The sequence below is a fragment of the Equus quagga genome, chromosome 5, assembly GCF_021613505.1.
Source record: "Equus quagga isolate Etosha38 chromosome 5, UCLA_HA_Equagga_1.0, whole genome shotgun sequence".
NCBI classification, from domain to species: domain Eukaryota; kingdom Metazoa; phylum Chordata; class Mammalia; order Perissodactyla; family Equidae; genus Equus; species Equus quagga.
Genome location: NC_060271.1, coordinates 104253090 through 104274076, shown reverse-complemented (window position 1 = coordinate 104274076; position 20987 = coordinate 104253090). Strand labels below are relative to the sequence as shown.

General features: G+C 35.8%; 1 protein-coding gene across 2 annotated transcripts in view; it reads left to right on the top strand.

Annotated features, from left to right (window-relative positions):
* EML4 (EMAP like 4) overlaps positions 1-20987 on the top strand; it is a 156920-nt gene that overhangs the window by 69663 nt on the left and 66270 nt on the right. Inside the window, exons 3-7 of one of the 2 annotated variants that reach the window (XM_046661411.1) lie at positions 14241-14370; positions 17884-18057; positions 19958-20086; positions 20573-20598; positions 20798-20830. In XM_046661411.1, the coding sequence (XP_046517367.1) occupies positions 14241-14370; positions 17884-18057; positions 19958-20086; positions 20573-20598; positions 20798-20830 (492 nt within the window). The remainder of the gene's footprint in view (positions 1-14240; positions 14371-17883; positions 18058-19957; positions 20087-20572; positions 20599-20797; positions 20831-20987) is intronic. The other variant, XM_046661412.1, reaches the window with a different exon arrangement.

The following is a 20987-nucleotide window of genomic DNA, read 5'->3' as shown; positions in this document are numbered from 1 at the left end:
GATTTGGGGGGATGGCCTGGTGGTGTAGTAGTTAACTTCACACACTCTGCTTTGGTGGCCCCGGGCTTGCAGGTTTGGATCCCGGGTGTGGACCTAGCACCGCTGGTTATGCCAGTGCTGTGGCAGCATCCCTCATAAAATAGAGAAAGGTTGCCACAGATGTTAGCTCAGCAACAATCTTCTTCAAGCAAAAAGAAGAAGATTGGTGACAGATACTGCCCAGAACCAATGTTCCTCACCTCACTCATCTTATATGTGAGTTTCTTTTAGTCCACTGTGAAATTAGAATTTTTAATATTCACTTTCACGTAAATTACTGGCAGGAAGATAATCGCTATCATCTTCTTAAGGTATTTACGTTTTCTAGAGGATTCTTCTTTAGAGGTAAGACTAAAACCCCATGGATAAATAGGGTAGAACCCTTTTATGAAGCTGTAGTTAAAAGTATAGGTCAACTTCCTTACTGACGAAGACAACTATTATATAGTTTTGCTAGATGGTGGTGATACGGGGACATGACTTAGCTTCAGGCAGGGTTCAAGCTAAATGTTAATGATCTGTATGCTCATGACTTAATGACGTTCTACTATGTCACTTCATAGTAGTAAGTGCCATTCAGTAAATGCCAAAATCAGAAACACACCTAACTAGTCATTTCAGTATTTTTAGTTCTCTTCTTTTAGTTTATCCTCTCTATTGTGCCAGTAGTATTAAAAGCTAAGCCCCAGTTTTTCCTTGAGTATGTTATGCCAGACACTTAACTGAGGTAAAAAGTTTTCCCAATAGTTTTTAAGGTGGCGAGTCATTTAAATTTCTCATATACCTTCTCTTCTGTCGGAGAATTCTTTCCATTTGACGGCATATGTTCATAATCTGTGCACCAGTTGCAACTGAATCCCTGCCAAAAGAAAAAAAATTACCTGTACTTGGAGCAAAAAGGAAGGCCCAGGGAACACTTTGGCAGTTTTAACTGCCAGGAAGACAAATTATGTCACAGCTGGTGCCTGGGAAACCCATTAAAACCACTTGGGGTGACCAAATGAATGTAATTTGAGAACACAGCCCAGTGGCATTATGTGAAGACAAGCTGTTAGTACACAATGGTATAAAAGCAAAAGGGTCGAATTTATCTGAAGGTGAGAATCAGTCATTTTAAACCAGGAAACTGCTGGTAAACCAAAACATATTAAACGTTGTAACTGTCACTTGAGAAATGAGAGAACCCAGAGGCAAAATTGAAATGTAGAGGATGTCAGTTCTCCAAAAGAAACATTCCTAATGATGTAGAATCTGGGATAGAGTACAGGCACAGATCTGTATCATTTGGCTCTCACTGCAAATAACATTTGGGAGAAGACAGGGATTTGTTGTAGGTTTGGGTAAATGTTATTGATAAGTAAGTTACGTTAATCAGGGTGGAAGGTGTGAATTTCCTTAGTGGGACCCTTGGGTTAAAATGACTCATAATTGTGGAAGGAGATGGGAGAGTGTCTTATTATTTTGACAACAGATCAAACACTTCTAAGCTGCTTTTTGTATATAGAAGTACATGAGTGGATATTGCCTCAGACCAGGCAGCAGTTAGCATTTACAGAGTTCCATTTCTCTGTGTGAGTCAAATCCTTCTTTGGTCATTTCTACTTAAAATATACCTTTTAAAAATTAGTAGACAGGAGTTAAAAAGGACTAAAGTACATCTTCTGTGAGACAAGAGGAAAGGGGAAGTGTACAGATAAAATTCCAAATGGAAAAGATAAAATTTGATGGAATACATGTAGTCCTCAATCTTCTGAAAGAATGAAGCAAAGTAATTGACAGAGATTAAAAAAAAAAAGGTGTCAGGGAGCTTGAAAATATGAAGAGAGTGGAAGAGGTCTACAGTTGGAGCTCTGAGACATATGATAGGAAATCTGAGATGAATAAAAGATTTTGAGTATCAACTAGAGTTTTTCCTGCATAAACTATCTGTGTCCTTCTCCTGATCAAAATTTTCTCCATCCTTTAAGGCCTCAAGTTCTTGCCTAAAAATGATCTTTCCATTTTTTATCTCTTAGAATTGTTTAAAATTTTTTGTGTGTATCTCTTGGTATATGTATTTGTTGTTCTTGATAGATTATAAATTATATGAAGGCAGGGACAGTTTCTTACTAACATAGTTAGCCTTATGATGACTCAATAAATACTTAAGAAATTGTGAGAAGAAGAAAGTTATAGAAGCAAGAAGTCGTTGTTAAAAAAATTTGCTACTTTAGAGGGAGGAATTGGGATAGATGCAGGAGGAATAAGAGGATATTATGGATGAGGTATATAAGGATTTGAGGATATAAGGATTTGAGATTTGAGACTTTGAATATGCAGCAGTTCCTATTGATAACTTTACTGTGTGAGTCTCGAGTACAGTGAAATTCTTTAAAATTTAGGAAATGTCAGGCTAAGGTATCAGAAAGGTCATCTGCTTGGGTGTATCATCAAGGAATATAAACCATATGATTAGTATTATGTCATGATAAGTATAAAAATTATCATTGGCCTTCAACCCTGGCATTATGATGGTTTCTGCTGTGATAAAACTAAATTAGTGCCTTCCTGGTTTATGGACTTTTAGCCTTAATTTCTCTGATTTCAGCTGGATTGCTGCTCAGAAATAGAACTAGTTTTTTACCTTTGGTTACTAGAAGTCACTGGTGCTTTCAGTCTTGCAGGCCAATCTTTGAGAGAGTTATGGCTCAGACTTTATAATGCCCAGGCCCTGGGAAGGAGGTGTGTGTATATATATGCATACTTACATACATACACATATATATGTAGCTAACGATGCATGCCAGTCGTGAATTTGTATAATTGCAATAATCATTTTTATGTTCCTTTCTTCCAGTTAGGTTCTTAATATTCTAGGTTTCAAAGAATGTACTTTAGACTTCTCAACTGAAAAACAAGCATTCACCCACAGTTCCTTTTTGTTTTCTGCCTCTGCTTTACATAACTCATTGCCTCTACCTTGGGAGATAATTCACTCTTTTATCCAAATACTAAGGATTCCAGGTACTGAAAATTATCTCAAATTAAACTGTAGGATTGAAAGTGACCATGAAAATCTTCTTTTGGTCTTTTCTTGCTATTTATTTAAGTGGGGACCTTGATGATTTAGTACTGTTATCTGCTTAGAATTTTCTTTCCTCCTATTCCATTTGATAAATTCCCATTTGTTATCCTGGCACAGCTCAAAATGTCACTCTCTACTAGGCAGAATTATTCCTTTGTACATACTTACCATTCCTTCTGCCTGGACTCAAATCTTGATTTCACTGCTTATTACTGTATAACCTTGAGCATGTTAATAGTCTCTAGGCTTCAGTTTCTTCGTCAGCAAAATTGGGATGACAGTAGTAAATCCATTTTAGGATGATGGTGAAGATTAAAGGGTATAACTATTATAAAATAGTTAAGATAATGCCTAGCATGTACCAAGTGCTTGATAATTAATATTACTCCATACCACTTACTGTACTGACAGTTGTCTGTTTCCCTCATTTTTTCAATGTACTAGGCTCTGTTTTAGGTGGTGGAGATTAAAGAAATAAAAGATACTGCCTTTGCTCCCAAAGGGCCTCAGGTAAAGTGAGAAAACAGATAAGTCAATAATTATAAAATTATATAATTGGTATTAAAAAGGTAAATTTAGGGTGCTGTGGGAGCATTAGGGTAAATACCTAACTCCAATTGGAGTTGAAGGTTCTTTGCAGGAGGTGACATCAGCCCTCATCTACCTTCATGGTCTTAACAGCCACTTATTGGTGTCAGTTCCCAAATCATTATCTGTCTACTTACTAGATTGTTCTGCTTGTATGTCCTTCAGAATTCATAAGTGTAAAATGTCCCCAAATTGAACTCATCTTTTAAGTCTAATAAACGTTTCTGAAAACTGCCACCTCCTTTCCATTCATGCTACCTAGCTCTTGTTTCAGGTCCCTGTCATCTTATGCTTAGTCCACTGCCCTGAAATCTGCTCTTCACATAGCCACTAGAGAGTTTTCTCTAAAATGTAAATTGAACTAAATCCTTTTTCAGCTTAAAATCCTTTAGTGATCTCTATCCTCTGTAGATAAAGTCTTCATGATCTAACTCCTGCTTACTTCTCCCATGTGGACTCTCCTCTCCCATCTGGACTCTGCCCTCTCTTGTTCTACATTCTCACCACATAAAGAGCTTTTTGTCTACCATCTCTCTTCCGTTCCACATCACATACACACCCCACTTTGCCGTTACATTCTTTCTGTTCCTTTATACATATCGGAATAAGATCCTGGTATCTTATCGCCTCTCTTTTTACCTGGCTATCTCTTACTTATCCTTTAAGACTTTGTTCTGCATTTGTTCCAGGAAGCCTTTCTTGGGCTCTGTGTTCCTAACCATCCTTACAGAATTATGTGTCTTTTCTTTGTACTTCCATGATACTCCTCTGTTCATATCACTGTTACTGCACTTAGACATGTTTTCATTGCCAGTGTGATTCTCTTGCAAGATTTTGAACTCCGTGATGCTAGTGGCTGTCTTGTACTCTTTTGTAAACACAAGACTAGGAGCATAACAGGCCCTGGGTAAATATTTGTTGGGTAAATGGGTGATGAATATGTGTTAATTTAGGCAAGCAGAGAGACTAGTGTATGCCAGAGAGAAGGACCATCCAGGTGCAGAAGCACAGAGGAATAAAAGTACTTAATTTAGGAATTCCGAATAAACTGAAGCATGAAGCAGAGGTTGGTAGATAGGGCCCATAGTGAAAGGTTTTATTACACCTTCCTAAGGAATTTAGTTTCTATCCTGGGCACACTGGAGAGCCATTAAAGGATTTTAAAATGAGGAGTGACAAATAGATTTACAGCAATCCATTAGTTCTAAGATGCCTATATTTCTTGTTTTTTGTGTGTGTGTGAGGAAGATTGGCCCTGAGCTGACATCTGTGCCCATCTTCCTCTGTTTTGTATGTGGGTCACTGCCACAGCATGGCTGATGAGTGGTGTAGGTCTACACCTAGGATCCAGACTCTTGAACCTGGGCCACCGAAGCAGAGCGTGGTGAATTTGACTACTGTGCCACCAGGCCAGCCCCTATTTCTTGCGTTTTAACATCTCTGAAATTGCAGTGCATCTTCCAGTGATTGTGTTTCATAGTTCTCATGGGCAGCGCTTTTTTGTTTCTAGTGTTATTCAGGACAATGGTGCATATTACACTTGATGGCATATTAAATTCAAAGATGTACAGCATGTTTTAAAAGAATCATTCTGGCACAGTGTAGAGAATGCCTTAAGAGCAAGGTACTGCAAGAAGAGAGAACAGAGACAAACCTAACATAATCCAGAAGAGAAATTTGAGGCAGTAGTGGTGAAGATGCGTTCATTTAGTCATTCAAATATTGACTTAGTGTTTTCTCTGTGCAAGCACAGTGCTAAGCATGGGGATATATACAAGAATCACAAAACAAGTAAGGTTTCCAGATAGAGTTACAGATAATTATAAATGATGATAAGGACTGTGAAGGAAATAAGGGGGTAGTAAGAGAGTAAACTAGGAGAGGCACTTCAGATAAGGTGGTCATAAAAGCCTTCTTTGAGGAAGTGATAGCTGAAATTTGAAAGATGAGGATGAGCCTTCTAGATGAAGAACATTCCAAGTAGAAGAGCAAATGGAAAAGCTTGGGTGCAAGAAAAGACAGGGAGGACAAAGCAAGTTCAAGATTTGGGTCATAGGCCAAAAAAAAAAAAAAACAACCAAAAACCCCATTTTAACTTATGCTATATACAAAACTTAAGCCAAAACGGATCGTAGACCTTAATGTAAGGGCTAAACCCATAAAATTTCTTAGAAAACATAGGAGAAAACATTAGTGTCCTTGGGTTTGGTGAAAATGTCTAAAATAGAACACAAACAAGTACAAATAATAAGAGAAAAGTTACTAATTTAATTGAACTTCATCAAAATTAAGAATCTTGTTCTTCCAGATACTGTTTTGAAATAAAAAGGCAAGCTACAGAACAGGAGAAAATACTTGCAAAATGTGTATTTGTCAGAAGATTTTTATCTAGAATGTATGACTAACTCTTACAACTCAATAAGAAATAGCCCATTTTAGAATTAGGCAAAAGATTTGAACAGACACAACACTAAAGAAGATATATGGATGTCAAATAAACACATGAAAAGATATTTAACACCTTTAGACATTAAGGAAATGCAAATTAAAACCACAGTGTGATGCCACTGCATGCTCACCAGGCTAAAATTAGAAAGACTGGTCATTCCAAGTATTTGGAAGGATATGGAGTAACTGGAACTCTTATACAGTGCAGACGGGAATGTAAAGTGGTACAACCACTTTGGAAAACAACTTGGCAGTTTTTTAAAAAGTTAAACATTCACCTACCTTCAACCCAGATATTTACCATTAAGAAATGAAAGCATATGTCCACACAAATATTTGTACACTTATGTTCACTGTGTAGCTTTATTTATAATATTAAAAAACTGGAAACAACCCACAGGTCAACAGGTAAATGAATAAAAACGTTGTATATCCATATAATGGGATAGTATTGGGCTATAGAAGGGAATAATCTATTGATACACTTATAGACTCAGAAGAATCTCAGAATAATTACACTGCATTACAAAGCCAGGCAAAACATATGTATTGTTTGATTCCATTTATATAAAATTCTAGAAAAGGCAAACTAATCTATAGTGATAGGAGGTAGATCGGTGGTTGCCGGAGGCCAAGAATGAGGGAGGGAGAGATGTATTACAGAGGGACACAACGAAACTTTTGAGGATGATGGCTGTGTTCACTATCTTGACTGTGGTGATTGTTTCACAGGCATGTATGTATGTCAAAATTTGGTAAATTGTGGGGCTGGCCCCATGGCTGAGTGGTTAAGTTCGTGCGCTCTGCTGCAGGCGGCCCAGTGTTTCGTTGGTTCAAATCCTGGGCGCGGACATGGCACTGCTCATCAAGCCACGCTGAGGCAGGGTCCCACATGCCACAACTAGAAGGACCCACAACGAAGAATATACAACTATGTACTGGGGGGGCTTTGGGGAGAAAAAGGAAAAAAATAAAATCTTCAAAAAAAAAAAATTTGGTAAATTGTACACTTTATGTGCAACTTGTATATCAGTTTTATCATTAAAACTGGAGGCAAAAAACAAAAAAAAGTTATGGAAGCAACAAAGAAGTTGAATGTTGGCATTAAGGACATGGAGGCATCAAAGCTGATTTCCTCTTTTCCAATTCATACAGTTCATGGGTGGTAATGTCTTCCTCCATGAATAACGTATTTAATAGAGTAGCAGTTGAGTTGTTTTGTTCGGTGAGAAGAGGGGCATATAAGTTCATGGGGAGATGTTCAATAGCAGTTAGATATAAAAAATTATGAGAAGGGTATGATGGTGACAAGAGATCTGAAGAGCACAAATAATAAATCTGAGCAAGAAAAGAAGATCCAGGAAATGAGAGTAAGAAGAAATGGACAGAGAGCTAAGAAGAAATTCAGGCAAGGGCAGTGTCTTAGAAACTAAGGACATTGTCTTTGCCTGAATGATCAGCATTATTAGATGCTGAAGAAAAGTTGAGCAAGATAAGGACTGAAAAGTATCCATTGAATTCAGTGACAAAGAAGCCATTGGTGATCTTGGCAAGAGAAGTTTCTGTGAAGTGGTCAGATGATACCCAGATTGCAGAAGATTGAGGTGCAGATAGGAAAATATAGGCTACTGAGTCTTTTCCAAATATTAGACTTGGAATGGGGAGGTGCACATTGTGTCTGGGGAGAGTGAGGTTAGAAGGAATACAGGATCAAGGAGTTATTTTGAGTATATAGGTTCTGTATAACGCAGATATTTAAGTGTATGTTTTCTTATATGCCAACAGAAAAGAGGCATCAAAGAAGGAAAGTTTGAAAGGGGGTTATGCTACAGAATCCAAAATTCCTATGTTTAAAACCCTAATCCCTGGGGGCCAGCCTGGTGGCATAGTGGTTAAGTACGTGTGCTCCACTTCGGCAGCCTGGGGTTCACCAGTTTGGATCCCAGGTGCAGACCTACACACCACTCATGAAGCCATGCTTTGGTAGCATCCCGCATACAAAATAGAGGAAGATTGGTACAGATGTTAGCGCAGGGCCCATCTTCCTCACCAAAAAACCCCCCCAAAAAAAACCCAACCCTAATCCCTGATGTGATGGTATTTGGAGTCAAGGCCTTTGGGAGGTAATGAAGTTATGAGAGTGGAGCCCCCATGATGAGATTAAGTGTCATAATAGGAAAGAAAAGGAAGAGAGCTAGCTTCCCATGCTACCACCCCTCCTCAGTGTGAGGATACCACCAGAAGATAGTCCTCTGCAAACGAGGAATTAGGTTCTCATCAGAATCCAATCTGCTGGCACCCTGATCTTAGAATTCTCAGCCTCCAGAACTGTGAGAAATAAATATTTGTTAGTATAAGCCACCCAGTCTCTGATAATTTGTTGTAGTAGCCCGAGCGGACTAAGACAGGTTGAAAGAGGGGAAGGAAAGAATAGTTGGCAGAACAGAGTTCCTTCAGAAGCAGGTTGGGATGAGCCTTGGTAGTCCAAAGGCAAGACTAGTCTTCAACAAAAAAGGTAAACAGAGGTACAACAAAAGTGTAGAGATGGGTCCAGATCAGATAATGAACATTGAGTGAGATAATGAACTTGAGTTCTGCAGGCAATGAGGAGTTACCAAGGATATTTGATTAATTTTTAAATATATATATTTAATATTATACAAATAACTATATTGGGAAGGAGTTTTAAAAAGAAAAAGTGACCCCAAATTTTACCATATTAATATAATGTAGGTTTCCATTTTTCCCACTTCCATGAAAGGCTATAATTTAAGGGAGAAAACACGAAGAGATCTTTGTCTCAGAAAGGTAAATCTAACAGATGGCTAGGAGGAGCCAGGCAAGGGTTATGGATGAAGGTAAGGCGTGGTGGTGCAGAGTGCAAACATGGAGATCATTTCAGAGACACAGAGGATGAGGAACCATAGGATTTGAGGATGACGGGAGAGAGTCAGAAACAATTAGTTTCTAACTTGAATGGCGGGATAAATTAGATGCAATTTACCTTGTAAATTGAGGCAAGTAATCAGTGGTCATCTGATCCTAACTCACCTTTACACCTTTGTTGAAGACCAGTCTTGCCTTAGGACTGCTGAGGCCCACCCCCAACCTGTTTCTGAAGAAACCTTGTTCCACCAACTCTTCTTTCTTTCCCCTCATCTAACCTTTTCTCATATTCTCTCCCTTTGATGGCTGTGAGTATCTGCTTGTTGTAGCCAAGTAGTCAAAAAGTTATCCTCCTGTGTTAGCTGGTTTTATTATTGCAGATCAGAAGCACCTGAACTAAATGGTAACCTATAGGAGGGAGGAAGTGGGGATGTGTTCAGGGAGGGGTTCGAAGAGACTTCAGCTCTAATGGTAATATATTTACATTTACGTTATTCAAAAGTCAAAACCATGGTTTCTCTTCTGATAATGGCTGAATAAAGCTCCTTTATATTCCTTTAACTATAAACCTAACAGCAATTCTTACAGCATAGGGTAATTTGAATAGAATTGGAAGACTTCTGCAAAGTTTTAGTTAGTCGGTTTTTAATATTTTCTGCACAGTAGCATTTTAAGTAATGTTCAGTTAAGTGTTACAGGATGACTCAGTCTTATAAATATATTAATGTTTGGAAGAGTATATTTCATAATTAGTAACTGAAATTTCACCATGAAGTTGAAATTGCTGAGGAAGGAATCAAAATTGTCACATCAGTATCAATATCAATTTGGGTTAGTAATTTCTAGAAATACTGAATTGAGGTGGATTGAGGCATTAGTAAAAGAATGGTAATTATTTTTTTTAATGACATTCAAGAGAATGCAGAAAATTCAAATGCAACTGAAACAATTCCATTAATGTGAAAAGCAGAGATTATTTATGAATTATACATATAAACAGGATTATGTATATATGTTTTGAACAATGCCAGCAATTTGTTGGTCGTTAGCAAATAGAAGACCCACAGGTTATTAAATTCCAAATGAGTTACAGAGGACTTAACTATTTCTCGTGCAAATTGTGACCCTAATCAGAATATTTAGAAACTCAAGAGATTATCCCATTTTTAGTAACTAGAAGTATAATGTTTATCTTTCTGTTGGAGACAATTGCTAGGTTGGTGTGTATGAAATACAAGCTCTTTTTTCTCCTTGAGGTAAAAGAACTTGAAGGAACTTTTCTCTATTTATATATTTGTTTATAAGAGAGCATCTGACATAATTTAAAACAGGAAATCCAGAGGTAACTATTGATCCGTGACCTATCTCACTGCTATGCTCTAGTTCTTCAGATATAGAACATTCATACCTAATTCATTCCTGAAATGCTTACATCATATGTATATCTTGATTGGGGGAGATTCTGATAAAGAAATAAAAAATATAAAATTATCATTTGTACTTGAATCTATAGTGTGGCTCCATAATTTCTCCTATGTTGTCTTCAATTTGGTTTTCTTTCACTAGTGACTATACAGTCAACCAAATCCAATGAGAATTCAATTTAGGCTAAAGATTTGTCATTTTCAACATATAGTTCTTGATAATTTTCAGTCATATGTTTCTGAGACCTACTTTTTCATTCACATCAGCACCTTCATTTTTCTAATTTTCCATTCACTTTACATAATAAGGGTAATAAAATATTCAAATTAATGTTCCTACTCTATGGAGTAAATGTCATAACTGGCTTAGTAGTTGGAAACCTTTACGTCAAATAATAAAAAGGAAGCCCATTATATATAGGCCTCAAAATGGCCAAGACATCAAAAAATGTCTTGTCTTTTTGGAGTAAATATCTAAGATGTGAATAAATTGCCTACTGAGACTGATAAAAACTATGAGGCACACACTGTCATCTAATTGTGTGAAGATGAATGAGAATTCCACAAGATATCTTGAAAGCATTTGAAGAATTGAACAGTGAACTGTAGGACTTGGAAACATTGGTGATGTGATGGTTTTTTCTAACTTTTTTTTATTGTGGTAAAATATACATAACATAAAACCTTACCATTTTAACCATTTTTAGGTGTACAGTTCAGTGGTATTAAAAAATTCTCATTGTTGTACAACCATCACCACCATCCATCTCCAGAACTCTTTCATCTTTCCAACCTGAAACTTTTTACCCCTTAAACAGTTGACTCCACATTCTTCCCTGCCCTCCATCCCTAGCAACTACCATTCTATTTTCTATTTCTATGAATTTGACTAATCTGGGTACCTCAATTAATAGAAATCATGCAAAATTTGTCATTTTATGTCTGGCTCATTTCACTTAGAGTAATGTCTTCAAGATTCATCCATGTTAAAGCATATTTCACAATTTCATTCCTTTTTTAGGCTGAATGTTCCATTATATGTATATACCGCATTTGGTTATCTATTCATCTGTCAGTGAACATTGGGGTGGTTTTCACCTTTTGGCTATTGTGAACAATGCTGCTATGAACATGGGTGTGCAAATATCTGCTTGACTCCCTGCTTTCAGGTCTTTTGGGTATATATGCCTGGAAGTGGAATTGCCAGATCATATGGTAATTCCATGTTTAATTTTTTGAAGAACAGCCAATACTGTTTTTCACAGTAGGTGCACCATTTTACATTCCTACCAGAAATACACGAGGGTTCCAATTTCTCCACATCCTTGCCTCACTTTTTGTTTTCAGTTTTTATTTTGATAATAGCCATCCTACTGGATGTGATTGATCTGTTGTTTGAGATGAGGTTTGGAACATTGAAAGAGAACATGAGAAGTAGGTTGTAGCCTTTGTCTTTTATATAGTGACTAATGGGTTTTTTTGTGTGTAACAAAAAAGTGAAAAAAACATTTATATTTCAAAAACTAATTGTTATTGATAGAGCAAAAGCAGTCCTCAAAGGAATATTTATAGCTGTAAATGCCTACATTAAAGAAAAAGAAAGATCTCAATTAATAACCTAACTTTAACGAAATAGGAAAAGAAAAAAAAAACTAAATCCGAAGCTAGCAGAAAGAAGGCAATAAAAAAGATCAGAGATAAATGAAGTAGAGAATGGAAAAATGATAAAATCAACAAATCAAAAGTGTTTTTTTTGAAAAGATGAACGAACTTGACAAACCTTTAGCTAGAAAGAGTAAGAAAAAAAGAAGGAAGCCCTAGATTGCTAGAATCAGAAATGAAAGTGGGGACACTACTACCAGCCTTATAGAAATAAAAGGATTATAAGAGAGCACTTAGAACAGTTTACATCATATATTCTTATTGGAAAATGGGCAAAGGACTTGAGTAGATATTTCTCCAAAGAAGATATACAAATGGCCGATAAGCCCAGTAAAAGATTCTCATTATTAGAGACATGCAAATCAAAACTATGGTGAGATAGCCCTTAACACTCACTGAAATGGCTATAATTTTTTTTAAAAACTAAAAATAAATGTTGGCAAGGATGTGGTGAAGTTGGAACCCTCGTATGTTGCTGTTGGGATTGTATAATGGTGCAGCTGCTATATTGGACAGTTCCTCAATAAGTTAAACATAAAATTACCAAGTGACCCAGCAGTTCTACTCCTAGTTATATACCCCAAAGAACTGAAAACAGATGTTCAAATGAAAACTAGTATACCAATGTTTATGGTAGGACTATTTACAGTAGTCAAAGAGTGGAAACAATGCATCTGTCCATCAACAGAAGGATAGATTAAAAAACATGGTGTATTTATACAATGGAATATTGTTCAACCATAAAAAAGAACAAAATATTCATACATGCTGCCACATGGATGCACCTTGAAAACGTTACGCTAAGTGAAAAGCCAGACACAAAAGAGCACATACTGTGTGATTCCATGTATATGAAATGTTTGGAATAGGCAGATCTACAGGGATAATGAAGTGTAACGGTTGACAAGGACTGTGGGGAAGAAGAAGGGAATGGGGAGTGGCTGCTTAATGAGTACAAAGTTTCTGTTTACGGTGATGAAAATGTTCTGGAACTGAATAGTGGTGATGGTTGCACAACACTGTGAATATACTGAATGCCGCTGAATTGTACATTTTGAGATGGTTAAAATGGTAAATCTTATGAATATTTTACCGCAACTGAAAAAAAAAAAGCTGTCCATAGAACAAGAAGTCACCTCTTTGGCAGATTAGCCCTAGATCTGATGACCAGGGATATTAGCATTATTTGGAGGTTGTTTATTATATGTGAAATTTTTCCTGTGAAATTTTTCCTATGAAGTTTAGAAAAATAAATACAGTAGGTTTCCCCCTTTCTGTCTTCTGAATCATTCAGTCTGAGGTAGGGTCTAAGAATCTCTTTATAAGGAAGCACTTTAGATAATTATGATACAAGTGGTCCCCAGCATCTTATTGTCAAAAATGCAGTATTATACCGTCATGTATAGTACACACATAGGGTGTGCTGAATATTTTAGCTCTCCACACAAAAGTTTTTCTCTCTCTCTGCTTTTATGAAGATAAGCATACAAACAGAAATGTGAGATTGGCCGAATCTGAAAGTAAGATTTTCTTGTTTGCATGTGAGAAAACTGAGTCTGAAAATTCAAAACTATTCTCTATTCCCAAATCTTTAAGTGTCCTTGCCTCTTAGTAGATGTGGCTGGTTCATCTTGTGACTTTAAGTCTCCCTGACCATACCCACGTAGCCATCATACATTTATTCCAATCCTCCTAATGTATAAATTAAGAAAGCAGAGGCTACTTTATATACTTGATTTATATGGAATAAAATTGAGATTTAACATGTGGTTTCTAGGATTTCTAATTAATTTAATTTCAGCAGATCCTGAGTTATTTCTGAAAATCAGTGATGTGAGGATTTGTGGTTTACTTGAGGTACAACTTTGTGTGCTTTAAAGCTGCTATGTGTGGAGAGCAAACCGTTTAGCTAGAGCATGAGTCTAGCTGCAGTTCAGCAGTTGAGCGTGGCTTTTCTATAGGTCCGTTTTAATGAGATTAAATCTTGAGACAATAATATTGTATGCTCTGTACCAGGGAGAGCAATCTGCTTACTAGTTCTAAACACTAATGGACTTAATTTTTTAAACTGCAGTCCTTGAGGAGTATTTTGAATTTGATGTAAACATCTTTTTCTTAATCACCTTTAGGCCCTGCAGTCCTTCGAGAAGCTATTTCCATGTCCTCTATAACCAATGGGAGTGGTGCAAACAGAAAACCAAGCCACACCAGCTCTGTCTCAATTGCAAGAAAAGAAACACTTTCATCTGCTGCTAAAAGGTATCCATTTGTAAGGGAGAAAAAATTTAACATTGCAAAATTGTCTGAATGTGATAACTCAGTCTACTTTTGATAAGAATATGAAATAGAGCTGAATGGAATTCAAGTGAGCATGTCCTTTGAATTCTTTGACTCTGATTGTAGAGACTTCCAGCCTATACTCACTCAGTTAATGTTCATCATATCTATTGAGTTGTGTGAGGACACTTTTGGTTCTTAGTAAAGAAAGAAAGCAGTTTCATTTGCTGTTTTGACTTTGTTTTGTTTCTTTTAAATTTTCTTATAAGCATTTGTTGATAGCATTACTATATTTAATGTAATTATATAAGTGAATTTTCCATAGGAAGTGAAACACTTGGTACAGCATTTTTAAAGGAGAAATAAAATCTTTGATATATATCTACGTTCGTGGGAGGTTAAACCACTGTTATAACTTTTATTCTTTAGTTATGACTATAAAATTAAGGCTTAATTCAAAATATTCTAGGATTGCGTGTGTATTCTAGTTTATGTGTATATGTTAGGGCATGATGGTCAGGAGGGCAGTGGAAATACTGCATTATGAAATTTTCAGTGGATTACATATTTACGTTCTGTATGTTCTTTTCATCAATTAATCTATTCTTCCAATAAAATTGCTTACAGGATTTTTCCACTTTTGTGTAATTCCCAGCAAAATATTCCATATAGAGTTTGGAGAGACGATAAGAGATCAACTACATAATCTTAGAACTGTCTTCTTCAAAAAATGATTGAGTGCTTTAAGTAATAGAGTATTTAAAATATACTGATGGAAAATGGTTGCCTCAGTAAACTAATGCCAGTGAATGAAATATTCATCAATGTGGATTTACGATTGTTAACCAGACATTTGGCTACAAGAATGGTGAAGAAATGACAAGATCTTTAGGCCTTTTAAAAGCCCCATCTAGAATTCAATCTTTTTCCTTTTTTCCTGAGGAAGATTTGCCCTGAGCTAACATCTGTCACCAGTCTTCCTTTTTTCTTGAGGAGGATTAGCCCTGAGCTAACATCTGTGCCAGTCTTCCTTATTTTGTATGTGGGTCGCTGCCACAGTATGGCCACTGACCAGTGGTGTAGGCTGTGCCGTGAACCGAACCTAGGCCATTGAAGTGGAGTGCACCCAACTTAACCACTAGGCACTGGGGCCAGCCCCTAGAATTCAGTCTTTGAAGTCATTGTCATTACAGAGTCTAGACTTCCTCTTCCAAAGCATACCAAAATTTATTACCTGTGCTCCACTTTCAGCAGAAGAGGGAAAATTATAAGAAAACAAACAGTGGAATTTTTTAATACAGCTTTTTTTTTTTAATTTTATTTTTTTTCCTTTTTCTCCCCAAAGCTCCCCGGTACATAGTTACATATTCTTAGTTGTGGGTCCTTCCGGTTGTGGCATATGGGCTGCTGCCTCAGCATGGCCTGATGAGCGGTGCCATGTCCATGCCCAGGATTCGAACCAGTGAAACCCTGGGCTGCCACAGCAGAGCACATGAACTTAACCACTGGGCCACAGGGCTGGCCCCTTTAATACATTTTTTAATAAACTTCTTTGTTGTATCCAGTAATAGTTTGAATTCAGCCATTTTTCTCAGATAGCTGTAGTTCTGTGGAGTGATCAGTGTTAATGCATGATAGTGACTCAACAATCGAAGATCAGCTGAGGTGGTTACTTTTGATGCAGGGACTGTATTTTGCTTTTAAATAACCCAGGAGGAGAATCTCTTTTAGGTTGTACTGGGCCCACATAAGACTAGTGGTTTATGTATTCAGGATAGTTTGAAGACCAAGAAGAAAGAAGTAATTTCTAACTCAGTTTTAAATTTCAAAGTTAGTATTTTATATTTTTGAGGTAGAGTTGTATTTCTTCAGCACATACTTTAAAAATTGAACATAAAGTAGACAGTCAGTGGCCAGTCTGAAGTCAGTATCAGAATTGAATCAGATTAAGAAATGTCACTGTCAAAATTATATTTTAACATTTTAACTATTATAATGTGACACATTATATACTGTGTATATTTGTTTCAGATGTTTTTAAACATATTTTCTTGTAGATTATGCACCTTATAGTCAGATTGCAAAATGTCCTTTGATCAAGAAGTGTAGATATCTGATGGTTTTCTACCTTTTTAACCCTGGAATTCAAGGCTTGATTCCATCTGCTTTGTAATATTGTCAAAAGTGTTTGTGCAATATAAGGACTCTTATCCAGTGTGATTGGGAATGGCAGGTGCTTCATTAATCAGAAGTCAAAGTGTGGAATCACAAGAATTTATACACAAATATCTCAAATATTTTCATTTAAAATATATTCACATATATTCATTTGTCAATTTTATTGTGAAAGGCCAAGCCTCCCACCCCCTTTCTTTCTAAGTTATGCATCTCTGATTGGATTCTTTGCTGACACTCTTGCATAAAATACACTCATAAATTATTTTTTATAATTTTTAATTTCACTTTTTAAGACAGTAAAAAATTGAAAACTCTTGCAAAACAATATGAATTAGAACCCATCTCTTTTTCTATGATTTTTTCCTCAACCTTTTATAATTGTCTCACCTAGACAAAATTTAACAGCAGTTTTTTTAAGTAACTCATTTTTTTCCCCCTGATGAAGATTAGCCCTGAGCTAACATCTGTTTCCCATCTTCCTCTTTTTTTTTGTTTGAGGAAGATTAGCCCTGAACTAACATCTGTGCCAGTCTTCTTCCACTTTATATGTGAGTCGCTGCCACAGCATGGCTGATGAATAGTGTAGGTCTGCACCTGGGATGCAGACCCTCGAACCCACGCCACCAAAGCAGAGCATGCTGAACCCCAACCACCATGCCATGGGACTGGCCCCTAGTAACTCATTTTTATGGAATCTTTCCAGAGCATTCAATTTAGTTTTCATAGAAATTACACTTTTCTTTTCTATGTATATTTTGTCAATTTCATTATATTTAATTAACTTACGTAATTAAAGTAACAAGCACAAATGGTATAAACAGGTTTGGGAAAAAACACAGTTGACTCTTGATAAGTTTAAAACTCAGCTGGTGGGAGCAGAAGTACACAGAAGAAATGGGAACTCCAGAATAACCTACTAAACAACAAGCATTTAGTGTGCCTTGGGTGTCAACCAGTATGTTTTACAGAGGTGATAGAAGGTGTCACTAACGTTCTGGTTTGGGTAAGTTGAAGTCCATGAAGAGAGCTTCGACAGAACAGTCCCCTAAAATGGCATAATGCATTAGGGCCATTTTGGTCCAGAGGGACAATCTTCATAGGATATATTGTCTTAGAATCCTTATCAATTCTTCACTGAAGCTTTTAATAGTTTCCAAATTTGAAAGAAATATTTTTATTATTGAGTGAAAGCAGTGTAAATTGTATTAGACATATGATTTAGGATTTTGAGTTATATAATAATCACTTTTTCCATCGTTTGATATCTTTTTTATTTGTGTAAATATGTGTTGTTCCATGTTATACTTTATTTTACAGTGGTACAGAAAAAAAGAAAGAAAAACCACAAGGACAGAGAGAAAAAAAAGAGGATTCTCATTCTAATGATCAAAGTCCACAAATACGAGCATCACCTTCTCCCCAGCCCTCTTCACAGCCTCTCCAAATACACAGACAAACTCAAGAAAGCAAGAATTCTACTCCCACCAAAAGGTTTTAACTGTCCCCAAGTACAGAGCTAGGGAATGGTTGTAATGATACCTAAATTCTGTGACTGAGAAAAAGTTGGCTGTTCATGGATTCCAACAGAAAAGTCTAGTGGCTTTTTTCCCCCTTCTTTCTTGCTATAATTTGTATTTTACCACATTGGGGAATGAAGATTTAAGGTCAAAATTTCTCAGTTAAAACTGGGAAAAAAATGTTATAAACAACTTGATGAAAGGAAGGCAGAAATAACCTACTCTAAAACCAAAACAATATTTTTATAATAAAATTATAGAATATTTTTAAATTTATTATATAACTATGCATAAATTTATAGCCATGGATAGAAAATTGCCACATGTCATTATCCTCACCATATTTTGGCATCATTACAACCTTCAGCTTGCAAGGGCCCTTCTCAACAAATGGCTCTTCATTGTGACTGCATCTCAAGTTTCAGTTTGGGGTTTTGGGAGGATAAGTTCTTGCTTGACTAGAGAAATGAATCCATTTCACCTGGTCTTTTCTATACTAAAGGCTTGCTTGAGGGCTTCTCTCTGTGTCTGTAATAATTAATATTTTAAAGTTATGAGAGAGGGAGAAGGGAGAAACATTCTAACAATGTGTGTGAGCCTAAATTGGGGATCTAAACCTGCATGCTGGGAGTTCAAAGCTGCAGCTGCCTTGTAATTGAATATTTAGACAAACTTCATGAAATTTTCCTGCTTTAGAAATTCTGATTCAAGCTTTATGATTAGGAGTAGATATATTTTATCACCATATTTCTGCTTGGAAATCTTAGGAAAATATTAAACCATTCCCAGAACTGGCTAGGATTTTAGTAAAATAAATGACAACCATTCCTAAAAGATTTAGAATATATTTTTATTTGATCAGTTTAATATTTTGCCTCAAATCTCTAATAGAAATTTGGGAAAACAAAATATCCTTCACTTGACTGATGCATGTTTAACATTTTAAAAAGGCTTTGTCTGTGTGTCTCATGCAGATTCTTATGCTATCTAAATGGTTTATAGTTCTTCTGCCTGGTCTCATGTGGAATTTTCTTTGGATATAGCTTATTAATGTTACGCAACTTTGGATTGTGTGTGATTAAAGATTGCTTTTTCATAATCAATCTCTTTAAGGTTCTGACTTGACTTGGTATCTTCTTTGTCCCAGATCTTTTTTTCAGCTTCTTAAGGTCTCCTGGAAATGTGCTTGCCATTCTAAATTGCTCTTTGGATATGCTATTGCAAGAAGTATTGAAGGCTGGATGAGTTGTAGGATAGTTAGCAATGCAGCCCAGAAATCATTTATAAATCAAAAAATTTCAGTTATCAGTATATGGATTCAGTGTTGATAATACAACCCTTTTGTGTTAAATCATGTTTATTTCTGATCATGGGTAGAATTGTCTCTAAAAGATATAAACAAGAGTTTTACTTTTAGTCCCACAGTTTATTTAGAAATTGTTGTTTGTACCACATACAATTTAATTACATGAGGACGTTAAAAATGAAAATAGCAGCCTTGTAATGACTATGAAAAAGTACAGGTTTTTCCATAAATTCACACAATGTCACAAATTATGAGAAATATTATTACTCAGAGATTTAAGCAAATGAGTTTCTACTAACAAAAGGTACACGGGTTTTTTTAAATCAGGTAATATTTTTTCTAGTGAATCTTCTGAACAATAATGAAAATTATAAAATAGACTTGCTAATTGCCTTGTTTAACTCCTTCACTCATCCAAGCAGAACCTTTCAACTAATCCTTTCTTCTCTTTTCTGAATTAGCTTTAAGGAAATGTTAATTGCTGCTTTTGTGTTCTATTTAAATTGTCAATTACATGTCATTGCTACTCATAGAATTTTTCTCTAAGAAATTAATATGTTTCTTCCAGCATAAAACGACAACCAACAGCTGAAAAGTCACATAATTCGTGGGAAAATTCAGATGATAGTCGTAATAAATTATTGAGGGCAGTTTCAACATCAAAATTAATATCAAAAGTTATAAAAAATACAGACAAGTAAGTATTACACTTTCTCACTTATATCTGAAAATTAATAATTCTGTGACTGTCATGTTTGCATGTGTACAATTATGTGCCTGGTTTGAATCATTTTTTTAAAAAATCTATATTATTTCTTTTTTTCTTCCAAGTGTATTTTTTTCTTACGTGTTCTAAAAGTGTGCTATGTCTTCCTGTTAATGCTCCCCAACTCAAATAATAAATCTCAATAATCTCGTAAGATTTGAGTATTGTTCATAAGTTCTTTCTATGTTTTCACAATTTAGGTGATCTTATGGAATATTCGTTGTTTTATAAAACAGTATATATTATTAGTATTTGAGACCAGTGAGAAACTTTTAAAAATATTGATGCCTGAATTTCACTTGTAGAGATTTATCTGGGGTGTGGTCTAGGCATTGAAGCTTTTACAGTTTCTTCAGGTGATTCTTATGGTCAGCCAAATAAAGTTATAAAATAAATGTCTTTGAATTCCTTTTGTAGGCATAAAGATGTCATCATCAACCAAGGTAAATTAAAAATCCTTTTTTAAAAAATATTTATCTTGCTTTTCTACATCAGTTAAATTTTTGCTAATTGATAAGACTTGACTTATTTTCATTCAGTGTACTTTATTAGTTCATAGTAATCAGAGAAGTGCGTTATTGTAGTCATTTAAGAAAATGTCCAATTTTTATTGTAAGATAATGTCATTTTTGTCTCAACCAGCAAAAATGTCAACCCGTGAAAAAAACAGCCAAGGTAAGAATAAGCTACACAGTTAGCCATCTTCTAAGTTAATTTCTTCCTGGATCTCTTATTTGGCTTTTCATTATTTATACTGCCTGACTTTCCTCATAATAAAGGAAACATGGTCATTTGAACTAGAGAATCCAACTACTTTTCTAAAAGTCCATCT